The following is a 17655-nucleotide window of genomic DNA, read 5'->3' as shown; positions in this document are numbered from 1 at the left end:
CCATTTATTTATTTCTGATATGACACGTGAATATGTAAACTGTGTTTATAATTTATAATATATATAAATTATGTTTATAGTATAATATTAATATATTTTTATTTGAATATTTCAAAAATTATTAGTAATAAATATTAATAAATAATAATATTTAATAAATAAATAAGTTTTAAATAATCATTTTTTGGTAATTATTATATTAATTAATAATAATAATTATTTCATTTAGGATATATATAACGATCAAGGAGGGACATGACATATTTGTGTTCATTCAGAATTTTTAACTTTTAACTCACTACATCTATTACAAACTAGTTTTGCCTATCAAATTGATAGTGTGCCAAATTCATTTGGGAAAGAACAAATTTATCAGTTCAGCACTTCTTGCCTTTTCAGATCGTAATCGCTCTAATATTTTTTATCACAATAGTGTATCAAAATTACAATTTCACATGACAAATGCAATTGACATGTAAATCTAAGTCTCATCTGTGAATTCCTGCAGGTTGTGGGACCACCTTGCAGCAAACACCCATATATATAAGGCATCATCCCAAATGCTGCGATCAATAGAAGGAACTGCTTTAGATGAGAAAGAAAAAAGTAACTATGAGAAGCAAACTAAAGAATGGTCAAAGGAGAAACTGAGGACGACTCATGATAAACCCAAACAGAATGCACATACCAAATTAATGGTATAGTAGACTGTTCTCTAGTCCAGTTACAATAATGTCTTCTTGGTAAAAGTGTGATCACCTCAAAATTATTTTAACAATGAAAACTGATAACTTCTGCATACAATGCAGATTAAACATTCACTTGTTTCGACTATGAGTCATGAGGACTCTAAGGCAAAACTGCCAAAACATATTGAGGTCATAGAAACTCTCCAGAGGGGTTGTATGGGAGATAATTCTTTTTCAGTAGAAAGAAGGAAAATCCAAAGGCTAAAGCCAAGTCAGTACGCACATGTCAATTTTAGAGAAGATGAAAATGATCAGCATGCTGATTTAAAATGCAGTTCACATTTGAAGAGACAACACACTGCAGATTTTTCATCCTATAGAGATCATAGTGTGCAACATGGGAAATTTGCCAACAAGGTGGAAGACATCTAACTTTTGTATTAATCTCAGTGACATTTAATCTTAGTTTAAACCTAAAAGCAGGACTTGTTTTGAATTGAGCAGAGAATCGTCTCTTCTCCATGCACTGTTGCACCTCATCACCTTCTTCAGTCAGCAGTCAGAGAAGTTGTTAGTCCCTCTGGGTTGACCAGCTCAAAATATTCTGAGTCAGAAATAAAAAATTTACATTCTGTGGTTGTGGGTGAGTGAGAATAATGCAAAATGATTTTTTTTTTTTTGAATGTTGTTTTTTAACTTTTTTGTCCCATATATTGCATGTGCTAGAGAATTAATGCAGCCTCATAATCTTTTGAATTTTATTTCACAGAGAATCCAGATGCAGCAAGAGACACTGTTGCAGTCCCTCATATATCAAATCCTCATAGAAGCCCTGTACCAGCTACAAATATTGCCATGTGTGTGGCTGATGTGGCCTATGAGAATGATATAGCTAGAGTCAGGCCCACACGAAGTGTCTGGGACAGGTTGGGGAATCCATTTAGTGAAGAGGTGAATGGTTTTGAGCAAGAAATGGATGAACATATAAAAGGATTTGCTAAAAAACAAGAAATAGAAAGTATATTTTTAGATCAAGACGATATAAATTGTGAACATGGAGGGTGGTTTGATGTACACAGTCTACCTGGCAGAGGTCTCTTGAATAGGCTGTATAAAAACTTCACAGAAGATAGAGCAATGATTGAGGATAAGAACATCAAGCCTGTAACTAATGGTGAGGGATATAGAGAGCTGTGGGAGGATGTCTCCAAAATAAATATGCATGCAAATGCAACTAGCTCAATGGGAAACAGACAACAAGGGTACAAGCGAGCCAGACATCCACCAACAGAATTAATAAACAAGGACCATGAAGAGCCAGTTACTCTAGAATACAAGCTTTCTCAAACTCTGAACAAAAGTACAAGTGAAAGTAGAAAGCACAATACCTCATCTTTCAGAGCAGCAGATACTTCGCAAAAAGTTGTGAATATATCTGTGAATGTGAACACTTGGAAACAGGCTCATTTGGAGTCCGTGAAGGGTACAGTTGATGAGGAAGCTGTTGTTTCAAGCACGACTCAGCAGAAACTGCAAGACCAAAATGAGATGTCTGTGGATGATGTATTGGCAGACATAAATGAAATGGGTCTTCTCAAAGAGAGTGAACAACTCACACATACATTTGAGAAAAATGTATTGGAATGAATCTGGGCTTGTGTGACTCAGGACTCAAGTGCTTTGTTTTTCATCAGAAGAATTTTCATCTTACCAGGTAATGTTGTTTTATTACTGCAGGATGTAGCAAGCATACGAAGTAGATTATGCAAAGTTGAACTAGAGATGGCTAATTTACGTGCAAAGCAGGCCAAGTTCTGCAAAGATGTACCAAATGCTGGTACAGCAACCTCTGGTTAGTTATCCTTTCTCATAAATGAACTCAGGGAATAGGTTTTTAATCTGCATATGTCAATGGGGATTTTTATTTGTAGAGCTAACATGGAGTTTATGCTGTGGATTCTTGGGTGGAAGCTATCACCTAATGTGGGCTATTTATTCTTGCTCTTCTCTCTTAGCTCTAACTAGCGAATAGGTTCTCCTATCTCTCTTATGTATCTCTTTGGCAGAGGTGTGATGGATTTTTTATTTTTTTTGAGCACTTTGACTCTTTGTATTCTTTGTGAGGGCCTACAATTCCATGACATTTGGCTTCAGTAGCTCGAAATGGGTATTATTGTGTTGTACTCCCTCAATTTGTTGAAAAAGGGAAACTGCCATTTCTTATAGTTACTAGCTTCGCCCATAGAAGGTCTCTCAGGAATTTGAAATGCTGATTCACCATCACAGTTACCTTGGATTTTTTTCTGTTGCTACACTTGTGGCCAGGACTGTTGACAATGAAGTTGATAAATCTTGTCATTTAAATTGACTACTGATAACATTTGAAGTAATGATAACCTGTATTTTCAAGTTCCAATGCTGTCTGCTTTGGTATTAATGTGGCGTTTTGGGCTATCAATTGTTCTGGCTTCAACTCTATACCATACACAATATTATGGTAGCCATCATATACAGTTTTTTTTAGTCAGCAAAACAAGAATAAGAAAAGAAAATGATATCAGATTCATACAACAATCAATTTTAATTTTCCAGATTCTTATGACTTTATTCCTTTTTAATTGAATTCAACTTCCCAGCTCAGCTTTGATAATATGAACTACAAACGGCATCATAAAAGGAACCTGAAGTAATGAGATAATGCTTTTTAGATAACAGGTAAACATCCAATGGAAGACTGATTTACATGCTTGGATATAAGGATCTTCCAGTTGTGAATTATATTTGTCATTTGAGTCCCATGTAAAATACTTACTGATAAAATATCCAAATTCCGCTCTATCGAGAGAATTATGCTTAAATGACATCATAACTATTTAATAGTAAATATGTTTGCCTCTAGTTCTTGAAATTATGAGTCTATGACTAAAATTCAACATTTCATTCTTCTTCTCTATTTGAATTTGACCAAGCTTCAAATTTCTGTTCAAGTTACATGGTTGAATAATTCAGCCAAAAATTGCCACACTTTTGTAAAATATCAGTTACTTACATAATGAGTAGCAAAAAAGTGAAACTGTTTTCATGATAGGTACCTTAATAGAAGATGATTACAATTTATTTCTAGATGATTCTATTTGGAAAGTGTTCTCCACATTGTTACCTGGGAACATGTGATGCAGATGCTTCCTAGAAGAACCAATCATGTTTTCTATTTAAGTTTTTTTATACTTCCTGGGTTAGTATCATAAGTAATATTTCTTACAAGTCTAAATGTTTTCACTTTTAACCAAGTGCCATTACATATAGAATGTATTTTATACTTAATGGCATACATCAACTCTTTCCTTAATGGATGTAAAAGTACATTTTTTTTTCTGATCCATCCGGCAGAGATATTCCTTTTACTTTTAGTTCAGGTCTTGTCCCCACTGCTTAGAATTAGTACTAATGTTGATTTGACAGTTTTTACGGTCCTAGGATAGTAAAATGAACAACAGATGCTGGAAAGGTAAAACTTATTATCTTCACGACTTCATCTAGGCCTTGAACTGGGCCTTGGTTAACCTTTCTGTAAAATGAAATTTGCTCAGAATGTCCAACTTTTTTCTTTATTCTTTTTTCTACCTCTTAATTGTCTGCACCATCTAATTTGGTACACTGTTCAGAAAAATTCTGAATTGAATTTGTGATAACATTTAGAAAATGATATTATCGAGATACTTCTCTGCAATTGTTCATTATGGAACAACAGAATGGATTTCAAAATTCAGCGCCAGGTTGAACTACAGATATCATGCTGATATATACTTAAGACTCTCTTTAGAATGAAATACAAAATACACAAAATGGTGCTTACTGTTCCTTCTACTCAACAAGGGATTAAGTGAAAATTAATTGGAAATTCCTGTCTATGTGAGGTAGAGGAAAAAAAATAAAACACCTGGAGCCTAACTATAGTTAGTGTTTTTACGAGTTGAAAAAATTGAACAATTTATTAGGTTTTTAGTCAATTAAAAAACATATAAATGTAAAAAAAGGTTAAAAAGTAAACAAAAATCTATGGAAAAAACACAAATTAGGACAAAAATATAAACTTAGTCTTCCACATTTTGCTCCTTAAATACATTTTCCCTCTTTCTTCGCTTATCTCTCCATCCACTTGGACTTTCTGTAATTTTCTACATACCCTGTCAGTCTTTGTTTCTTATTCATCTATTTTTTAAAGTTTGTTATTCACTTTAACTTCCACATTTTTTTAAGTGCATTGTTTTACCTACGTTTTGCCTATCTTCTCTTCTATTCTTGTTATTTTCTTCTCCACTCCTTGTCTGACCTCTGCCCTCTCCACTAGCCATCCCCTATTTTTATTCATTTTATTTTTACTGGTTGTGCATTGAATAAGTCAGTTGTTTTTCTTTAGTTCTTTTAGCTCTTGTCTACCAGTTCCCAGCACTTGAGGCAAATGCTAATTTATTTATTTGATATATCTAAGAAACTTCTGTATGAAGTTTCCCAAATTTTGAGGTATGCTTTCTAGAAATGTATAGAGACATGCAAGGAAACTTCATTTGAAGTATCTTGGTGTTTGGAGATGCGCCACACGATTCTAAGATGGGGTTACATTTCTGATATGAAGACAAGTTCTAGGGGGTTAGTCTTTGAGTCTTTGGATACTATAATTATTTATTTCACCAGGAGACAATTGTTCAAATTTAGAAGTACAATTTCTGTGAATATTGTCTTTTGCTCAAGGAATTGAGAAATAACAATGGTAAAAATCAAGAGAAAAAAAATTTCGAACTTGGTAAAAAGAAAATTTGATAAAGATTTATAGTTTTACTTGAAAAAGATGCAAATATTATTCATTTGTGTAATCATTCTTAAGTCTTTGCCTAGTCAATTGTGTCTTAAATCAGCCAAAAAGAAAAAATCAGAATACAAAAATCTAGGCTTAGTTGTTCATAAAAATAATACAGATAAGTTCTTTCTGATATATATGTGAATCCAAACAAATGTTAGACCTTCCATTGGAGACGTTCAAATTGAAGAAAAACTAATTTATGATACTCTATTGAATGTAACAACCATAGAAAAGATTAACCATTTTTGTTAAAAAGGGATGAAATCTGAAATTGAAATCTATCAACATTGTGACTATTGACCAACTAAGTGTTGTCCCAATTTTTGGATTTTCAAAAATTTGACAACCCCTTTGAATTTTTGCTCAAAATATGTCGTTTTTGTCTCTATTTTACGAGGTGCAAAACTCACATTTGTTAGTATCAAATCATCAGGGGGTGTGTTTGCCATTGTTGTCCAAGTTTTGGTGAGTTTTGGCTTTCATTTTCCTAGCTTTTCCTTCAATTTCGGGTTTCAGAGCAGTCACTGCAAGTAGGAGATTTTTATACAAAATTTGTGATTTTAAGGCTCTAAGGCACGCTTTTCAAGGTGGAAAGTCTACATTTCTTGATGGTAAATCAATCATGAGTTTATCTTCCATCTCTATGAAAATTTTGGTTACTTTTGGCCTTCATTTTGGCCATTTTCTGTGCAATTTCGGGTTTCAAAGTAGTCACTACAAGTGGGGGTCTTTTTGATGTCATTGCAAGTAAAGTCACAGCAGGTAGGAACTTTTTGATGCAATTACAAGTTTTAAATTTCACTTTATGTTTCTTTTTTCACTTTAAGTGTAAGTGGGGGTCTTTTTGAGGTGATTGCAAGTAATTAAAACAAGTTATTTTAACTTGTAATGTGTCCTTTAAAACCCGAATTTGGCCTTCAAGTCATTTTTTTCAAACTTGTAAAGTGACTTTTAAGAACCGAATTTGCCTTTAAGTCATATTTCAAACTTGTAAAGTGATTTTAAAAGCTTTCATTACAAGATATTTTCAAAAAGCAACTTGTAATGAACCAAAAATAACCCGATTTGCTTCAAGTAAAGGATTACAGGACATTTTCAACTTGTAATGGGTAATGAAAAACCTGAAATGCTTGCAATAAGAAATTACAAGTTATTTTAAACTTGTAAAGAGTCTTTCCAAACCCGAAATCAGTTTTGCAACTGATTTTTACTTGCTCTTGCTCATTCAAACCCCTATTAGAGAGATTTTTGGCAAGGTATGCAACTTTATTGAATCCCCCATTTGTTCTCTACCATTGCCACGTTTTTGCAGATTTGAGTTTGATGATGCCCTTCCCTCCTTGGTCGGATTTTTATGTTGCTGCTGCAAGTACTTTTCACATAAAAGAACATTGCCTCCATTACAAGCAATTACCAATAATGCCTATTGTTGTTGTTTCCTCTTTATTATGCCCGCATGTTTCACTTCGGGTCTCAAAAGGGTGATTGCAAGTTCATTATCCATGGCTTTCATTACTTGCAATCGGGTCTCTAAGACCCGATTGCAAGTGATTTCAAAAGTTTAATAACATTGCATGCCTCCACAAAATTCCCATAGACAGATTATGAAGGCTTTCCCACAAGATTGCAAGCTTACACCCAATCTAAATGCTTACTTGCAGTCGGGTCTTCAAGACCCGATTACAAGTGTAAGTGCCAAGGTTTTTCCCTACATTGCACTTGCAGTGAGCCTTTCAAAACCCGAAATTGGTCCAAAATGCACTAAAAAACACTTGAAAATGAGTCTCTAAGATCCAAATACTAGTGCAAACTTGTATTTTCCCATTACACATATGAAGTTGCATGTTCTTTCTCCACAATTGCAAGTCAATGCTCATGTTTTTCCACACATGTAATGCAGTCCTCAAAACCCGAAATTGAGCTTTGACCTCACTTTTGCAGCCCTTTTTTCTCATCCATGTCAGTTCTGTTTGCACACACGACCTACCAAATCAATAAATAAAGGCATGTGCCTTGTTTTGCAAGCAGATTCCAAGATTGGAATTATACAATGAAAGAACAACAACATAAAGGAGCCATACAAGGAGATGGAAAAGTGATATGAATGATTAAGAGCATAGACTGCCTTCAAGACAGAGATAGGCTTCTTACCTCAGCCTTGCAAAGAACTTCCCTCCTGAAAAGCTAGTACTACCTCAAGCAAGAGGATAAGATTGAAGTTCATTGGCCAAGGACACAAATATCATTAAGGATGCAAATTTCCGTTTCGGTTCGAGATGTCTTCACCAATCCTGAATACTTCAAGTTCTAGCATCCTGAAGCAGCATGAAGATCATCACAAACAAATGATGATGTAGTTAGACTCGTGTCTTTGGACACAAAGAATGGTTTCAATTATGTATTTTGTTTTGACAAATTACATTTAATGTCAAAAATTGTAATTGCAAGTAATCACATTACTTGCATTTTTGTAAAATGTAATAAGCAACTACAAGTTGAGTTAAATTAGGACTGTAGTTGGAATAAGTCATGGTGGTTGAGAGGATTTCTCAAGTTAGTTGGGATCCTCCCACCTTTTTCTCAAGCTTCCTCTCCTATATATATTGGAGAGGGTCTATTGTATTGGATATCTTTTGGCAATGCAACAAAATTTTGCCAGTTTGTATGTGCACTCTAAGACTTTGAGCTTAGTTGACTTTGAGCTTAGTTGTAAATCAGATTGCAGTCAATAAAAAGAGGCAAATTGCTTTCAAACTTTGTGTTGATTCAAGGTGTTATGTGACGACGTTTTCTGGAGATTGATTGTGAGAGTTTTGAGGTGTTATACAAGAGGGATTCAAGCTCAATCTTGCAGACTTTGAGCTGCTTATTGCGTTTGGAGTTTTAGATTTGATATTGCAGACTTTGAGCTACTTATCACGTTTAAAGCTAGTGTAGAAAGCTTAAGCAAAGGGGGTAACTTGTAGAATTTGTGCTGCTTTTATTTTCTATGTTTGTGCATAAGAGATGCATCATGTAGTTAGACTTTGAGCTGCTACATATTGTGCTTGGTTACCAGAAAATCATCTAAAAAGGTTGATAGGAGAGTAAATAGTTGAAGACTTTGAGCTTTTTTTCTGTTTTCCTGTCCCGGAGAAGCAACGGAGGACTTTGTGCCTTTATGGAAACTTTGCTTCTTTATTTAGTTTACTTCATTAATCATTTGTTCTTTTAGCTGTGAGTCTTTTCTGAAAGAAGAGAAAAAATAAGTGTATTTTCTGAAAAAAGAGAACAAGACAGAATTTCACCCAGATTTAGAGTTGGAGTTTATTTTTGAATTGTTGAAGTAGAGAGCAAAGGGGGAGCCTTCCCTAAATTAGGAGAGTTTTATACTCACACTGTTGCTGAAACCACAATTTTGTACATCCCCCAGGTGTACAAAATTTTCAAACAACACTAAGCAATTAGAACGTCCTTATCTTAACCTGGTACTAGCTCTTCCAGATGATAAATAAGAAGTTTTAAGTTGAAATATTCCACTTATCACAATTCCAATATTATATTTCACCAATCTTTGATGCCAATTAAAATCACTTTAAGTATGAATAGATATGATTTAATGCAACATTATTGTGTTGATTTGTTGTGATCATATCAATTAGTGTCCTCTAATCATGCTTCCAGGATGAAGCTGTAGAACACAGAAGTACTACTGAGAGGGGGGGGGAGTGAATCAGTAGTACAAAAAACTATTAATTTTGCTTGACAACTTGAAACTATTACTGAACTTTGATCTGAAAACTGACTTTTCAAATACTATTCGGTGGTTCTTAAGCTGTTTGGAGGAGGTTATAACTGTCTCCAACCAATGTTTAGTTAATTGCCACATCATCCAACCACTTTTTGTCTGTTTGTACAGATCAATAACAAACTTTGAACCACATCAACCACTTTCATTTATCAAAGATAAATGATAAAGACTACCAAACATAAATAAGAAGGAAGTACGTTGGAGGAGTTAATAACTGCTATGAAAATCGGTTATAGTCATGTGTTAATCATATTCTAACTATTAACTGCCCTCATTGTTTAGTTGCTTGTGCAGTTATAACTATCCAATCTTCCAAAACCACTTTCAATCTGCATTTTATATTTAGAATGTGTGCCATTCTGTCCCAACAAAGAGATAATCACATCCAATCTGTAGATGATACAAAGCACTAATCACATTCTCATCCAACCTGAAGATACAGTGAATCAATCATAACCAGATGATAACCATGATGAATGTGGAAATCCAAAATACAACAATTCGCCCTCAAGCCAAAGATAAGCATGATAATTCTGTAAATGACCATGGCAAGGTATAGCAATGTGTATGAACTTCAACTTTACTCATATGAAATCTGGAATAACAATGAAATGCATTTGACATCAATTCTCCTCTAACACTATATGAACTCAATCAGACTTAATTTCTTTTTGCAGATGGTACGTGTAACTAATTCATATTTTTCTCTTGAATAGACAATATATAGAAGTACATATTTCATTTCAGAATCTAATTGCAAGTCTATGATTAGAGGACATATTGTGAATGCAACCATGTATAATCTGAAAACTAATACATTGACATCAATGACAACCTGTAACACAACCTGTGACTAACAGAAGCATTTCTAACATAGTAGGGTGCATTATTGACCTAATTGTTGGATTGATATCTGCAAAATTTTACAACTTGGGTTTTTAGTTTGTTTTGTTTAGTTTCAGTTTTTTGGAATTTAGATACTCTTAGTGGAAGAGTATTATGTTGGCTTCAAGCTTTTGTATATTGGATATCTCTCTCGTGTGTTTGTTGTTGAAAGTGTAAGTTCTTATTCTTGTGAGCTGCTTTGCTTCTATCTATTTCTCATCATTCATGGCAGTCTCATTGAAGTCATCACAGTGTTACATCTAACAATCAGGATTTGTTAATGAATATTAAATGTTCACTTTCTTAACACATCAAGTCAAATCTTCCATTTGCCATGTTAAACTGATGTGTTAGTCGATATTGTATGTCTGTGTCGCTTCTCCTTGTAAGTTGATTGTTTGACAACTTTCTATACATCTATGGACTGGATAAATGGTAAATCTCAATCCATAAAAGTTTCGTAGTGGTTGAACTTAACATTTGGCTGCTTTTTGTGTGGGATGCTTCCTTGTGAGATTCTGTTGACATTGACCCTTCTAGCTGGCCCACATCATTAGCGATTGATTATTTGAAGAATGAGTTGGTTGTGTGGAGTAAATTCTTTATAGTTTGTCGTTGAGATGATGTGGTTGTTTCTTATTGGTATTTGTAGATCTATAGATGGTGAATCCAGCTCTAGAGAGTACTATTGATATTCTAATGATTGTTGATCTTTAAGTAGTGATGACAATTTGCTCCTCTGATTGGCAGTGTTCTATGCTACCTATGGTGTCTGTCAACATCTCAAAAGTGAAGCCAAGAGGCACTTTCTGACCATTTTTTGTAGATCTAAGGATGGTCAGGTATAGCCCATACAAAATGTATGGATCTTTTGATGGCCATTGATATTCCCTTCCAATTCACCAGATCATGCCATGCAGAAGTTGTTGAGGCTTTGTGATAGATATATATAGCATGAATGTGTGCAACTTGGAACTCCTTGTTGATTGCTAACCATTGATTTGTTGCAACATGTGATCTTTGTTAAATTGTTGAAAAATTAAAATGTATTATGTTTTCTACCAAGAAATTTGAATTTTTTAAAATTCAATAGCTCACGACGTAGAAAAAGCTATAGTACGCTAATGAAGCTTTAATGAGTCTCTAATTGGATGCTTTATAAGTGATTTGCGCATTTTGTGATGCCATAATGAATAGAGCTCTAAAGCAATTAAGGTGACTAGAGAGATTGTTGTGCAAGGATTTAAGGTGCAATTACAATTCACTTCAACTTGGTGTTCAATCTGAGTGTTCTTGAGTGAGTTCATAGAACTTTTTTTCCTATACGTGGTGCTGAATTCAAAATTGAAAAGCTGTTTGTATTCAAATTTTCTAAAAATGTGAGAGGGTTAACAATTGAATTGTGGGATAGAAGAATTGTCTGTGGTCAAATTGTTAGCTGGGTAGAAGAAACAATTTAAGTGCTAGTTTTGCAATTGCAATCTTTGCTGGTAAACCTTAAAACCCTGAAACTCAACATTAACCATGGCTTCTCCAAAATATGCTTTAAGTTAGAACACATTCTCTATCTCACTTGGTATCCAAGCATTATAAGAAATCAAATGGCAAAGGCAAGAGCAGTGGACAACACTTTGAGGATTCCAAAGGGAACATTTGTGACCCACTAAGTTCTTATTTGTGTTGGGATTTGTTTCACTTGGCATAACAATAACAAGGGTTGAAGTGTTCTTATGTGCAATACATGTAAGCTTGACTTGGGAAAGCTAACAATGCCAAATTGTTTTGCAAACCCTGGTATTATAGAATGGGTAGTTAAATGTTATTATGGGAAGTCAAGGAAATGCACACCAAAGATGGAGAGTTAATTATCAAGTTGAATAGGGAGATGGTGAAGTTCTTTTGCTTGAGGCCTAAGACCAATAGGAATGTAAATGTAAATAGATTGTGATGACTTTCAGAACAATCAAAATTCTGAGACAAAGAATTTATACTGTTAGTATTTGATTTAAAGAAATATAAACTGATTTTATTTATGTCTTAGCAGTTTGCCTCTACAGATACGAAGACCAAGCAATTATATCTTCTACGTTCACCACGTGTATCGTCTGACATTGTTTCTTATTCAACGAGGGTGGCGGATATATATTACTTGTCTTCATTGGATCGTGCCTCCACAGGGGGTCACGATCCTATGTGAAACCACGTGGTTCCACATAGGGTCGTGACCCCTGTGTGGAGCCACGATCCTTCTACACCGGCGGGATTACTTAACCAAACATAACAATAACAAACTAATGTGTTAGTTTAATGCTCACTTACATAAATCTCAATTAAATCGCAAGTATATCAAATCGAATTTCTGGGCGTTAATAACCAGATCAGTTACGACTGAGACTAATTTTAACACTCCCTCTTAGTCTTAGGAGTATAGACCTAAAACTTAATTTAGCTCCACACTAATCTCATGATAATTACATCACCTAGGTGTGAAGAATCAACCTGTGATTCTAAGGATATACTCACTTTGATATCCCTGTTTTAAGTATCAGCCTATGATACTAAGGATATACTCACTTTGATATCCCTGTTTTAAGTATCAGCCTGTGATACTAAGGATATACTCACTTTGATATCCCTGTTTTAAGTATCAGCCTGTGATACGAAGGATATACTCACTTTGATATTGTAAAGTTATTTCAATTTCAATTAAAGAACAAGTTATGAACTATGTATGCTATATATGGATATGAGGAATTATGTCAATGTCTAATAATTCTGATTTTTATCTGCAGGTCTGAAGGAGAGAGATCATTTAATATTTTCTATGTCTTCTCCAAATGAATTCAATTGGCATATATATCATTTAGGCAACCGGTCAATTGGTGTATTGACTAGTCATGCCTTTTAGGCATGACTGATCAATGCACCCATTGATCGGTGCCTTTGTAATTATACCATTAACACAATGCTGATTATCGGTTCAAAACCCCCGATAGCATATTGTAATATCATAATATAATGACTAATCAATATAATAAATCGGTTCATATAAACACCGATGATTCAAAGTGCACGATGTATGTAATCCAACCGGTGCAGTTGTTAACCAATGTTAATTCCAAATGAAGCGGTGTATTCATTAAACCCGATAACAAATATGCTCGATAGAATTAAGCCCGATAACAGATGTGAATCGGTGCCAATGGTTATGCACCCGATAGCAAGTATGTATCGGCGAATTTAACCCGATAACTTATAGCATTTAATATGCTATCGGGTTAATACCCCGATAGCATATTAATGCCAATTAACAATTGACATTAATATGCTATCGGGTTGTTAGCCCGATAGCATTATGATAAGCAATGTTTGTACAATCTGATAATCATATGCAATACAAATCAGACATGAAGCATGTAAATAACAGAACAAGGAAGGTTAGGAAGATCTTATCTTGCATAAGCTATCATGCATTAACACTCCCTCTTAGCTTTGGAAGATAGATAAGGCAACCTGCATCACAATTCCTTTTCATAACTAAGATAATGTCAGTCAGCAAAAATCATTTATACATGAGAAGTACCATCAAGACATATGATACAAAATAGAAGAACATCACCTGATCATGTGAGAAATCACCAAAACATGTGATCTGTAAGATTCATCAAGATATCACCTAACACGTGATATCAGTATTGCCTAACACGCAATACTTAAGGATAAGTCTATGAGAAAGGTTAGTTTCTCATCATATCCAAGTTGTGATAAGTGCAATAACATTTATAAATGTTTATCACAACATAGTCATGGCACATCCATGACTTACCAGAGATCCAACATGATCAATGGTTGAGATATCACCTACACGTGATATCAGTATTGCCTAACACGCAATACAGGGATAACCATATGAGAAGTGCTTAAGTTCTCATCATATCCAAGTTGTGATAATGCAATAACATTTGTACAAATGTTGTATCACAACATAGTCATGACACATCCATGACTTACCAGTGATCCAACATGATTACTGGTCTGACTATCATAAGATTGTCACCTTATGATGTCTACATACAAGTGTTCAGTATCTGAGAGATCGTCACCTCTTAGATATGAACACAGGTGGCAAGAAGCCAAGAGATAGTCCAGACATGACAAAGAAGTTTACACATTAAACATCTTAAATATATGTAAGTATAGATTACAAAGCAGATTACCTTTCTATCATACCTAGACCCTTTCTGAAGTGATCAACCTTCACTCTGGAAAGTGGTTTAGTCAGAATATCTGCAGTTTGATCTCCTGTACACACATATTCTAACTTTATCACATTCCTGTCAACCATATCTCGTACATAGTGATATGGAATCTCAATATGTTTGGACCTGTCATGAAATACTGGATTTACAGAAAGTTTTATATAGCTTTGATTATCACACTGAATGACTGTAGGTTTCATAGGTTCTCCAAATAATCCCACGAGCAATTTCCTTAGCCATACTGCTTCTCGGGCAGCCATTGAAGCTGCAATATATTCAGCCTCTGTGGAACTCTGAGCTACTGAAGATTGTTTTCTGCTGATCTAGGATATCATGGCTGACCCTAAACTGAAGCAGCACCCTGAAGTACTCTTTCTGTTAGTCACACTGCCAGCCCAATCTGAATTTGTAAATCCATGTAGATCTATGTCAACCTTTTCATATTTAAGACCAAGCTTTAGGGTACCTTGTAGATATCTCATTATATGCTTTACTGCAACCAGGTGTATCTCCTTAGGTTCACACATGAACTAACTTAAGGCATTAACAGCATAGCAGATATCTGGCCTTGTATTTACTAGATACATCAGGGACCCAATCATCTGCCTGTATTGAGTGGGGTCAGTAGGTCTTGATTCTGCTGCTGCTTCTTTAAGTTTATGGAAGTTGGTTTCCATAGGAGAGGTCATGGGTCTGCAGTTTAGCATTCCAAATCTTGTCAATATGTCCAAGGTGTACTTCCCTTGGTTCAGTACAATATTATCAGAATTCTGCCATACTTCCAATCCTAGGAAGTAATGAAGAAGCCCCAAGTCTTTCATATCAAATTTTGTGGATAGATCTTTCTTGCATTGATCTATTAGGTGATCATCTCCTGTAATTAATAAGTCATCAACATATAAAATTAATATTAACATATCACCTTTATTTCTTTTGAGGTAGAGATTAGGATCTGCATCATTCTTAGAGAAACCCAGCTTTGAGAGATAGGTGTCAATTCTTTCATACCAAACTCGGGGAGCCTGTTTGAGCCCATAAAGAGCTTTCTTGAGTCTACACACATGAGACTTTGCATCATGAATTTCAAACCCTTCAGGTTGCTCTAAGTAGACTTCTTCCACGATCTCGCCATTTAGGAATGCTGTCTTAACATCCATCTAATGTACCTTCCACCCCTTTGCTGCTGCAATGGCTAGGACAGCTCTTACTGATGTGTACCTGGCAACAGGTGCAAATGTTTCTTCGTAATCTATTCCTTCCTTCTGTGAGAACCCTCTAGCTACAAATCTGGCCTTGTGTTTTTCAATACTGCCATCTGCATCATGCTTGATTTTAAACAACCATTTAGAAGACACGACAGACTTCTTGGTTGGCCTAGGAACAATCTCCCAAACATCATTCTTCATAATGGACTGATATTCTTCAGTCATGGCATCTATCCATACTTGATGTTTGAGTGCATCTGAAACATTGTTAGGTTTAGCTTTAGAGAGATCATTCATAAGTGCAACATAGTTGATGAATTTATTAGGCCTCTTGCTTTCCCTGAAAGTTCCTAAAGGAGCAGGGAACTTCTGAGCTTTTGCTATAGTTTTGGTGGCCCATAGTGGTCTTTTCTTTCGATTATCTATAGGTGGGTCTTGTGTTTCACTTATAGTTTCCTCAAGATACTTCATCTGAAGCTCAGGAGTAGGTTCTTCTTCTAGGTTAGGAGTAGGATTATGAATTTCAGGTTCTATTGTATTTTGGGCCCTTTTGAAGGCTAAATCTTCTTCGAAGATTACATCCCTACTGAGTTCAATATTTCTCTGCCCTTGTACATAGATTCTGTAGGCTTTAGAAGTTTCACTGTATCCTACAAGTATTCCCCTTTTTCCAGAGGGTTCTAGTTTTAGTCTTTTCTCTTTAGGTACATGAATATAGACCGGACACCCAAATATCCTAAGATGGCTGATATCTGGTTTTGTCTTGGTAAAGACTTCCTCAGGAGTTTTATCTTCAAGGTGTGAATGAGGACATCTATTTTGTATGTACACAGCAGTGTTAGTTGCTTCTGCCCAAAGGTTCAAGTTTAGATTTTGATCTAGTATCATGGCTTTGGCAGCTTCTACTATGGTCCTATTTTTCCTTTCAGCTACTCCATTTTGTTGTGGATTATAAGGTATTGTCAACTCCCTCTTAATCCCAGAATTTCTACAAAAGTCTTTAAATAGTTCTGATGTGTATTCCCCCCCCTTATCAATTCTTAAGGTTTTAATTTTGTTTTCAGAGAGATTTTCTGTTAATGTTTTAAACTCTTTGAACCTACTTAGGATCTCTTCTGATTCTTTACATTTCAGAAAGTAGATCCACGTCTTCCTAGAGTAGTCATCAACAAAAATTACATAGTACAAAAATCCCCCTAGCGAGGGTACGGACATAGGTCCACATACATCAGAATGAATTAACTCCAAAACTTTGCTAGTTTTCCTGGTACTATTCTGAAATGCATTTTTGGTATTTTTACCTGAGGCACACCCTTTGCATGCCTCTGAATGATATTGCTTCAACTTAGGTAGACCTGTGACAAGGTTTCCCATGGTTGACAAAGCTCTATAATTCAGATGGCCTAATCTCCTGTGCCATACTTTATTTGCATTAGTTGCTTCATGGATCAATGCTAGATTGGGCTCTGTACATAGCTCATACAAATAGCCTTGTCTTCGACCAATGACCTTAGCGTCTTTGATGGAGGATCTCTTTGGCCAAGCCAACACCTTGTTTTCCATGAAGGTCACTCTGTATCCTTGATCTTCTAGTACTGATATGGAGATTAGATTTCTTTTGATGCCTGGAACATATAGTACTTCTTCAAGTCGTAGTGACATGCCTGTCTTCAGTTTGATGGTGCAGGTTCCAATTCCTCTGACTGGATGTGAAGAATCGTCTCCGATGGTTACTTCCTCATCATCTTTCTCTATCATGGAGTCTAGTATTTCTCTAAAGCCGGTGATGTGTCTGGATGAACCACTGTCGATCACCCATGAGTTAGATTTGTTTGAAGTATGGCTTGTAAGTGCTGAGTAGAGGACATAGTTCTCGGAGTCATTTTCTTTTCTAGATTTCTTCACTTTTGCAAATGTGGCTTGCTTCCCTTTCTCCGGACAGTTTGCAACATATTGTCCGAATTTG

At 35.2% G+C, this 17655-nt stretch overlaps 1 protein-coding gene across 4 annotated transcripts in view; it reads left to right on the top strand.

Annotated features, from left to right (window-relative positions):
• LOC131061992 (uncharacterized) overlaps positions 1–17655 on the top strand; it is a 137216-nt gene that overhangs the window by 98441 nt on the left and 21120 nt on the right. For all 4 annotated transcript variants that reach the window (XR_009371544.1, XM_057995823.2, XM_059216659.1 and 1 more), the window contains exons 3-7: positions 509–698; positions 810–1106; positions 1194–1332; positions 1459–2324; positions 2427–2541. Coding sequence is in view for 3 of the 4 variants with exons in the window: in XM_057995823.2 (XP_057851806.1) it covers positions 509–698; positions 810–1106; positions 1194–1332; positions 1459–2324; positions 2427–2541 (1607 nt within the window). In the remaining variant the exon portion in view is untranslated. The remainder of the gene's footprint in view (positions 1–508; positions 699–809; positions 1107–1193; positions 1333–1458; positions 2325–2426; positions 2542–17655) is intronic.

The sequence above is a fragment of the Cryptomeria japonica genome, chromosome 2 (genome assembly GCF_030272615.1).
Source record: "Cryptomeria japonica chromosome 2, Sugi_1.0, whole genome shotgun sequence".
NCBI lineage: Eukaryota > Viridiplantae > Streptophyta > Pinopsida > Cupressales > Cupressaceae > Cryptomeria > Cryptomeria japonica.
This window is presented reverse-complemented; position numbering and strand designations above follow the sequence as displayed.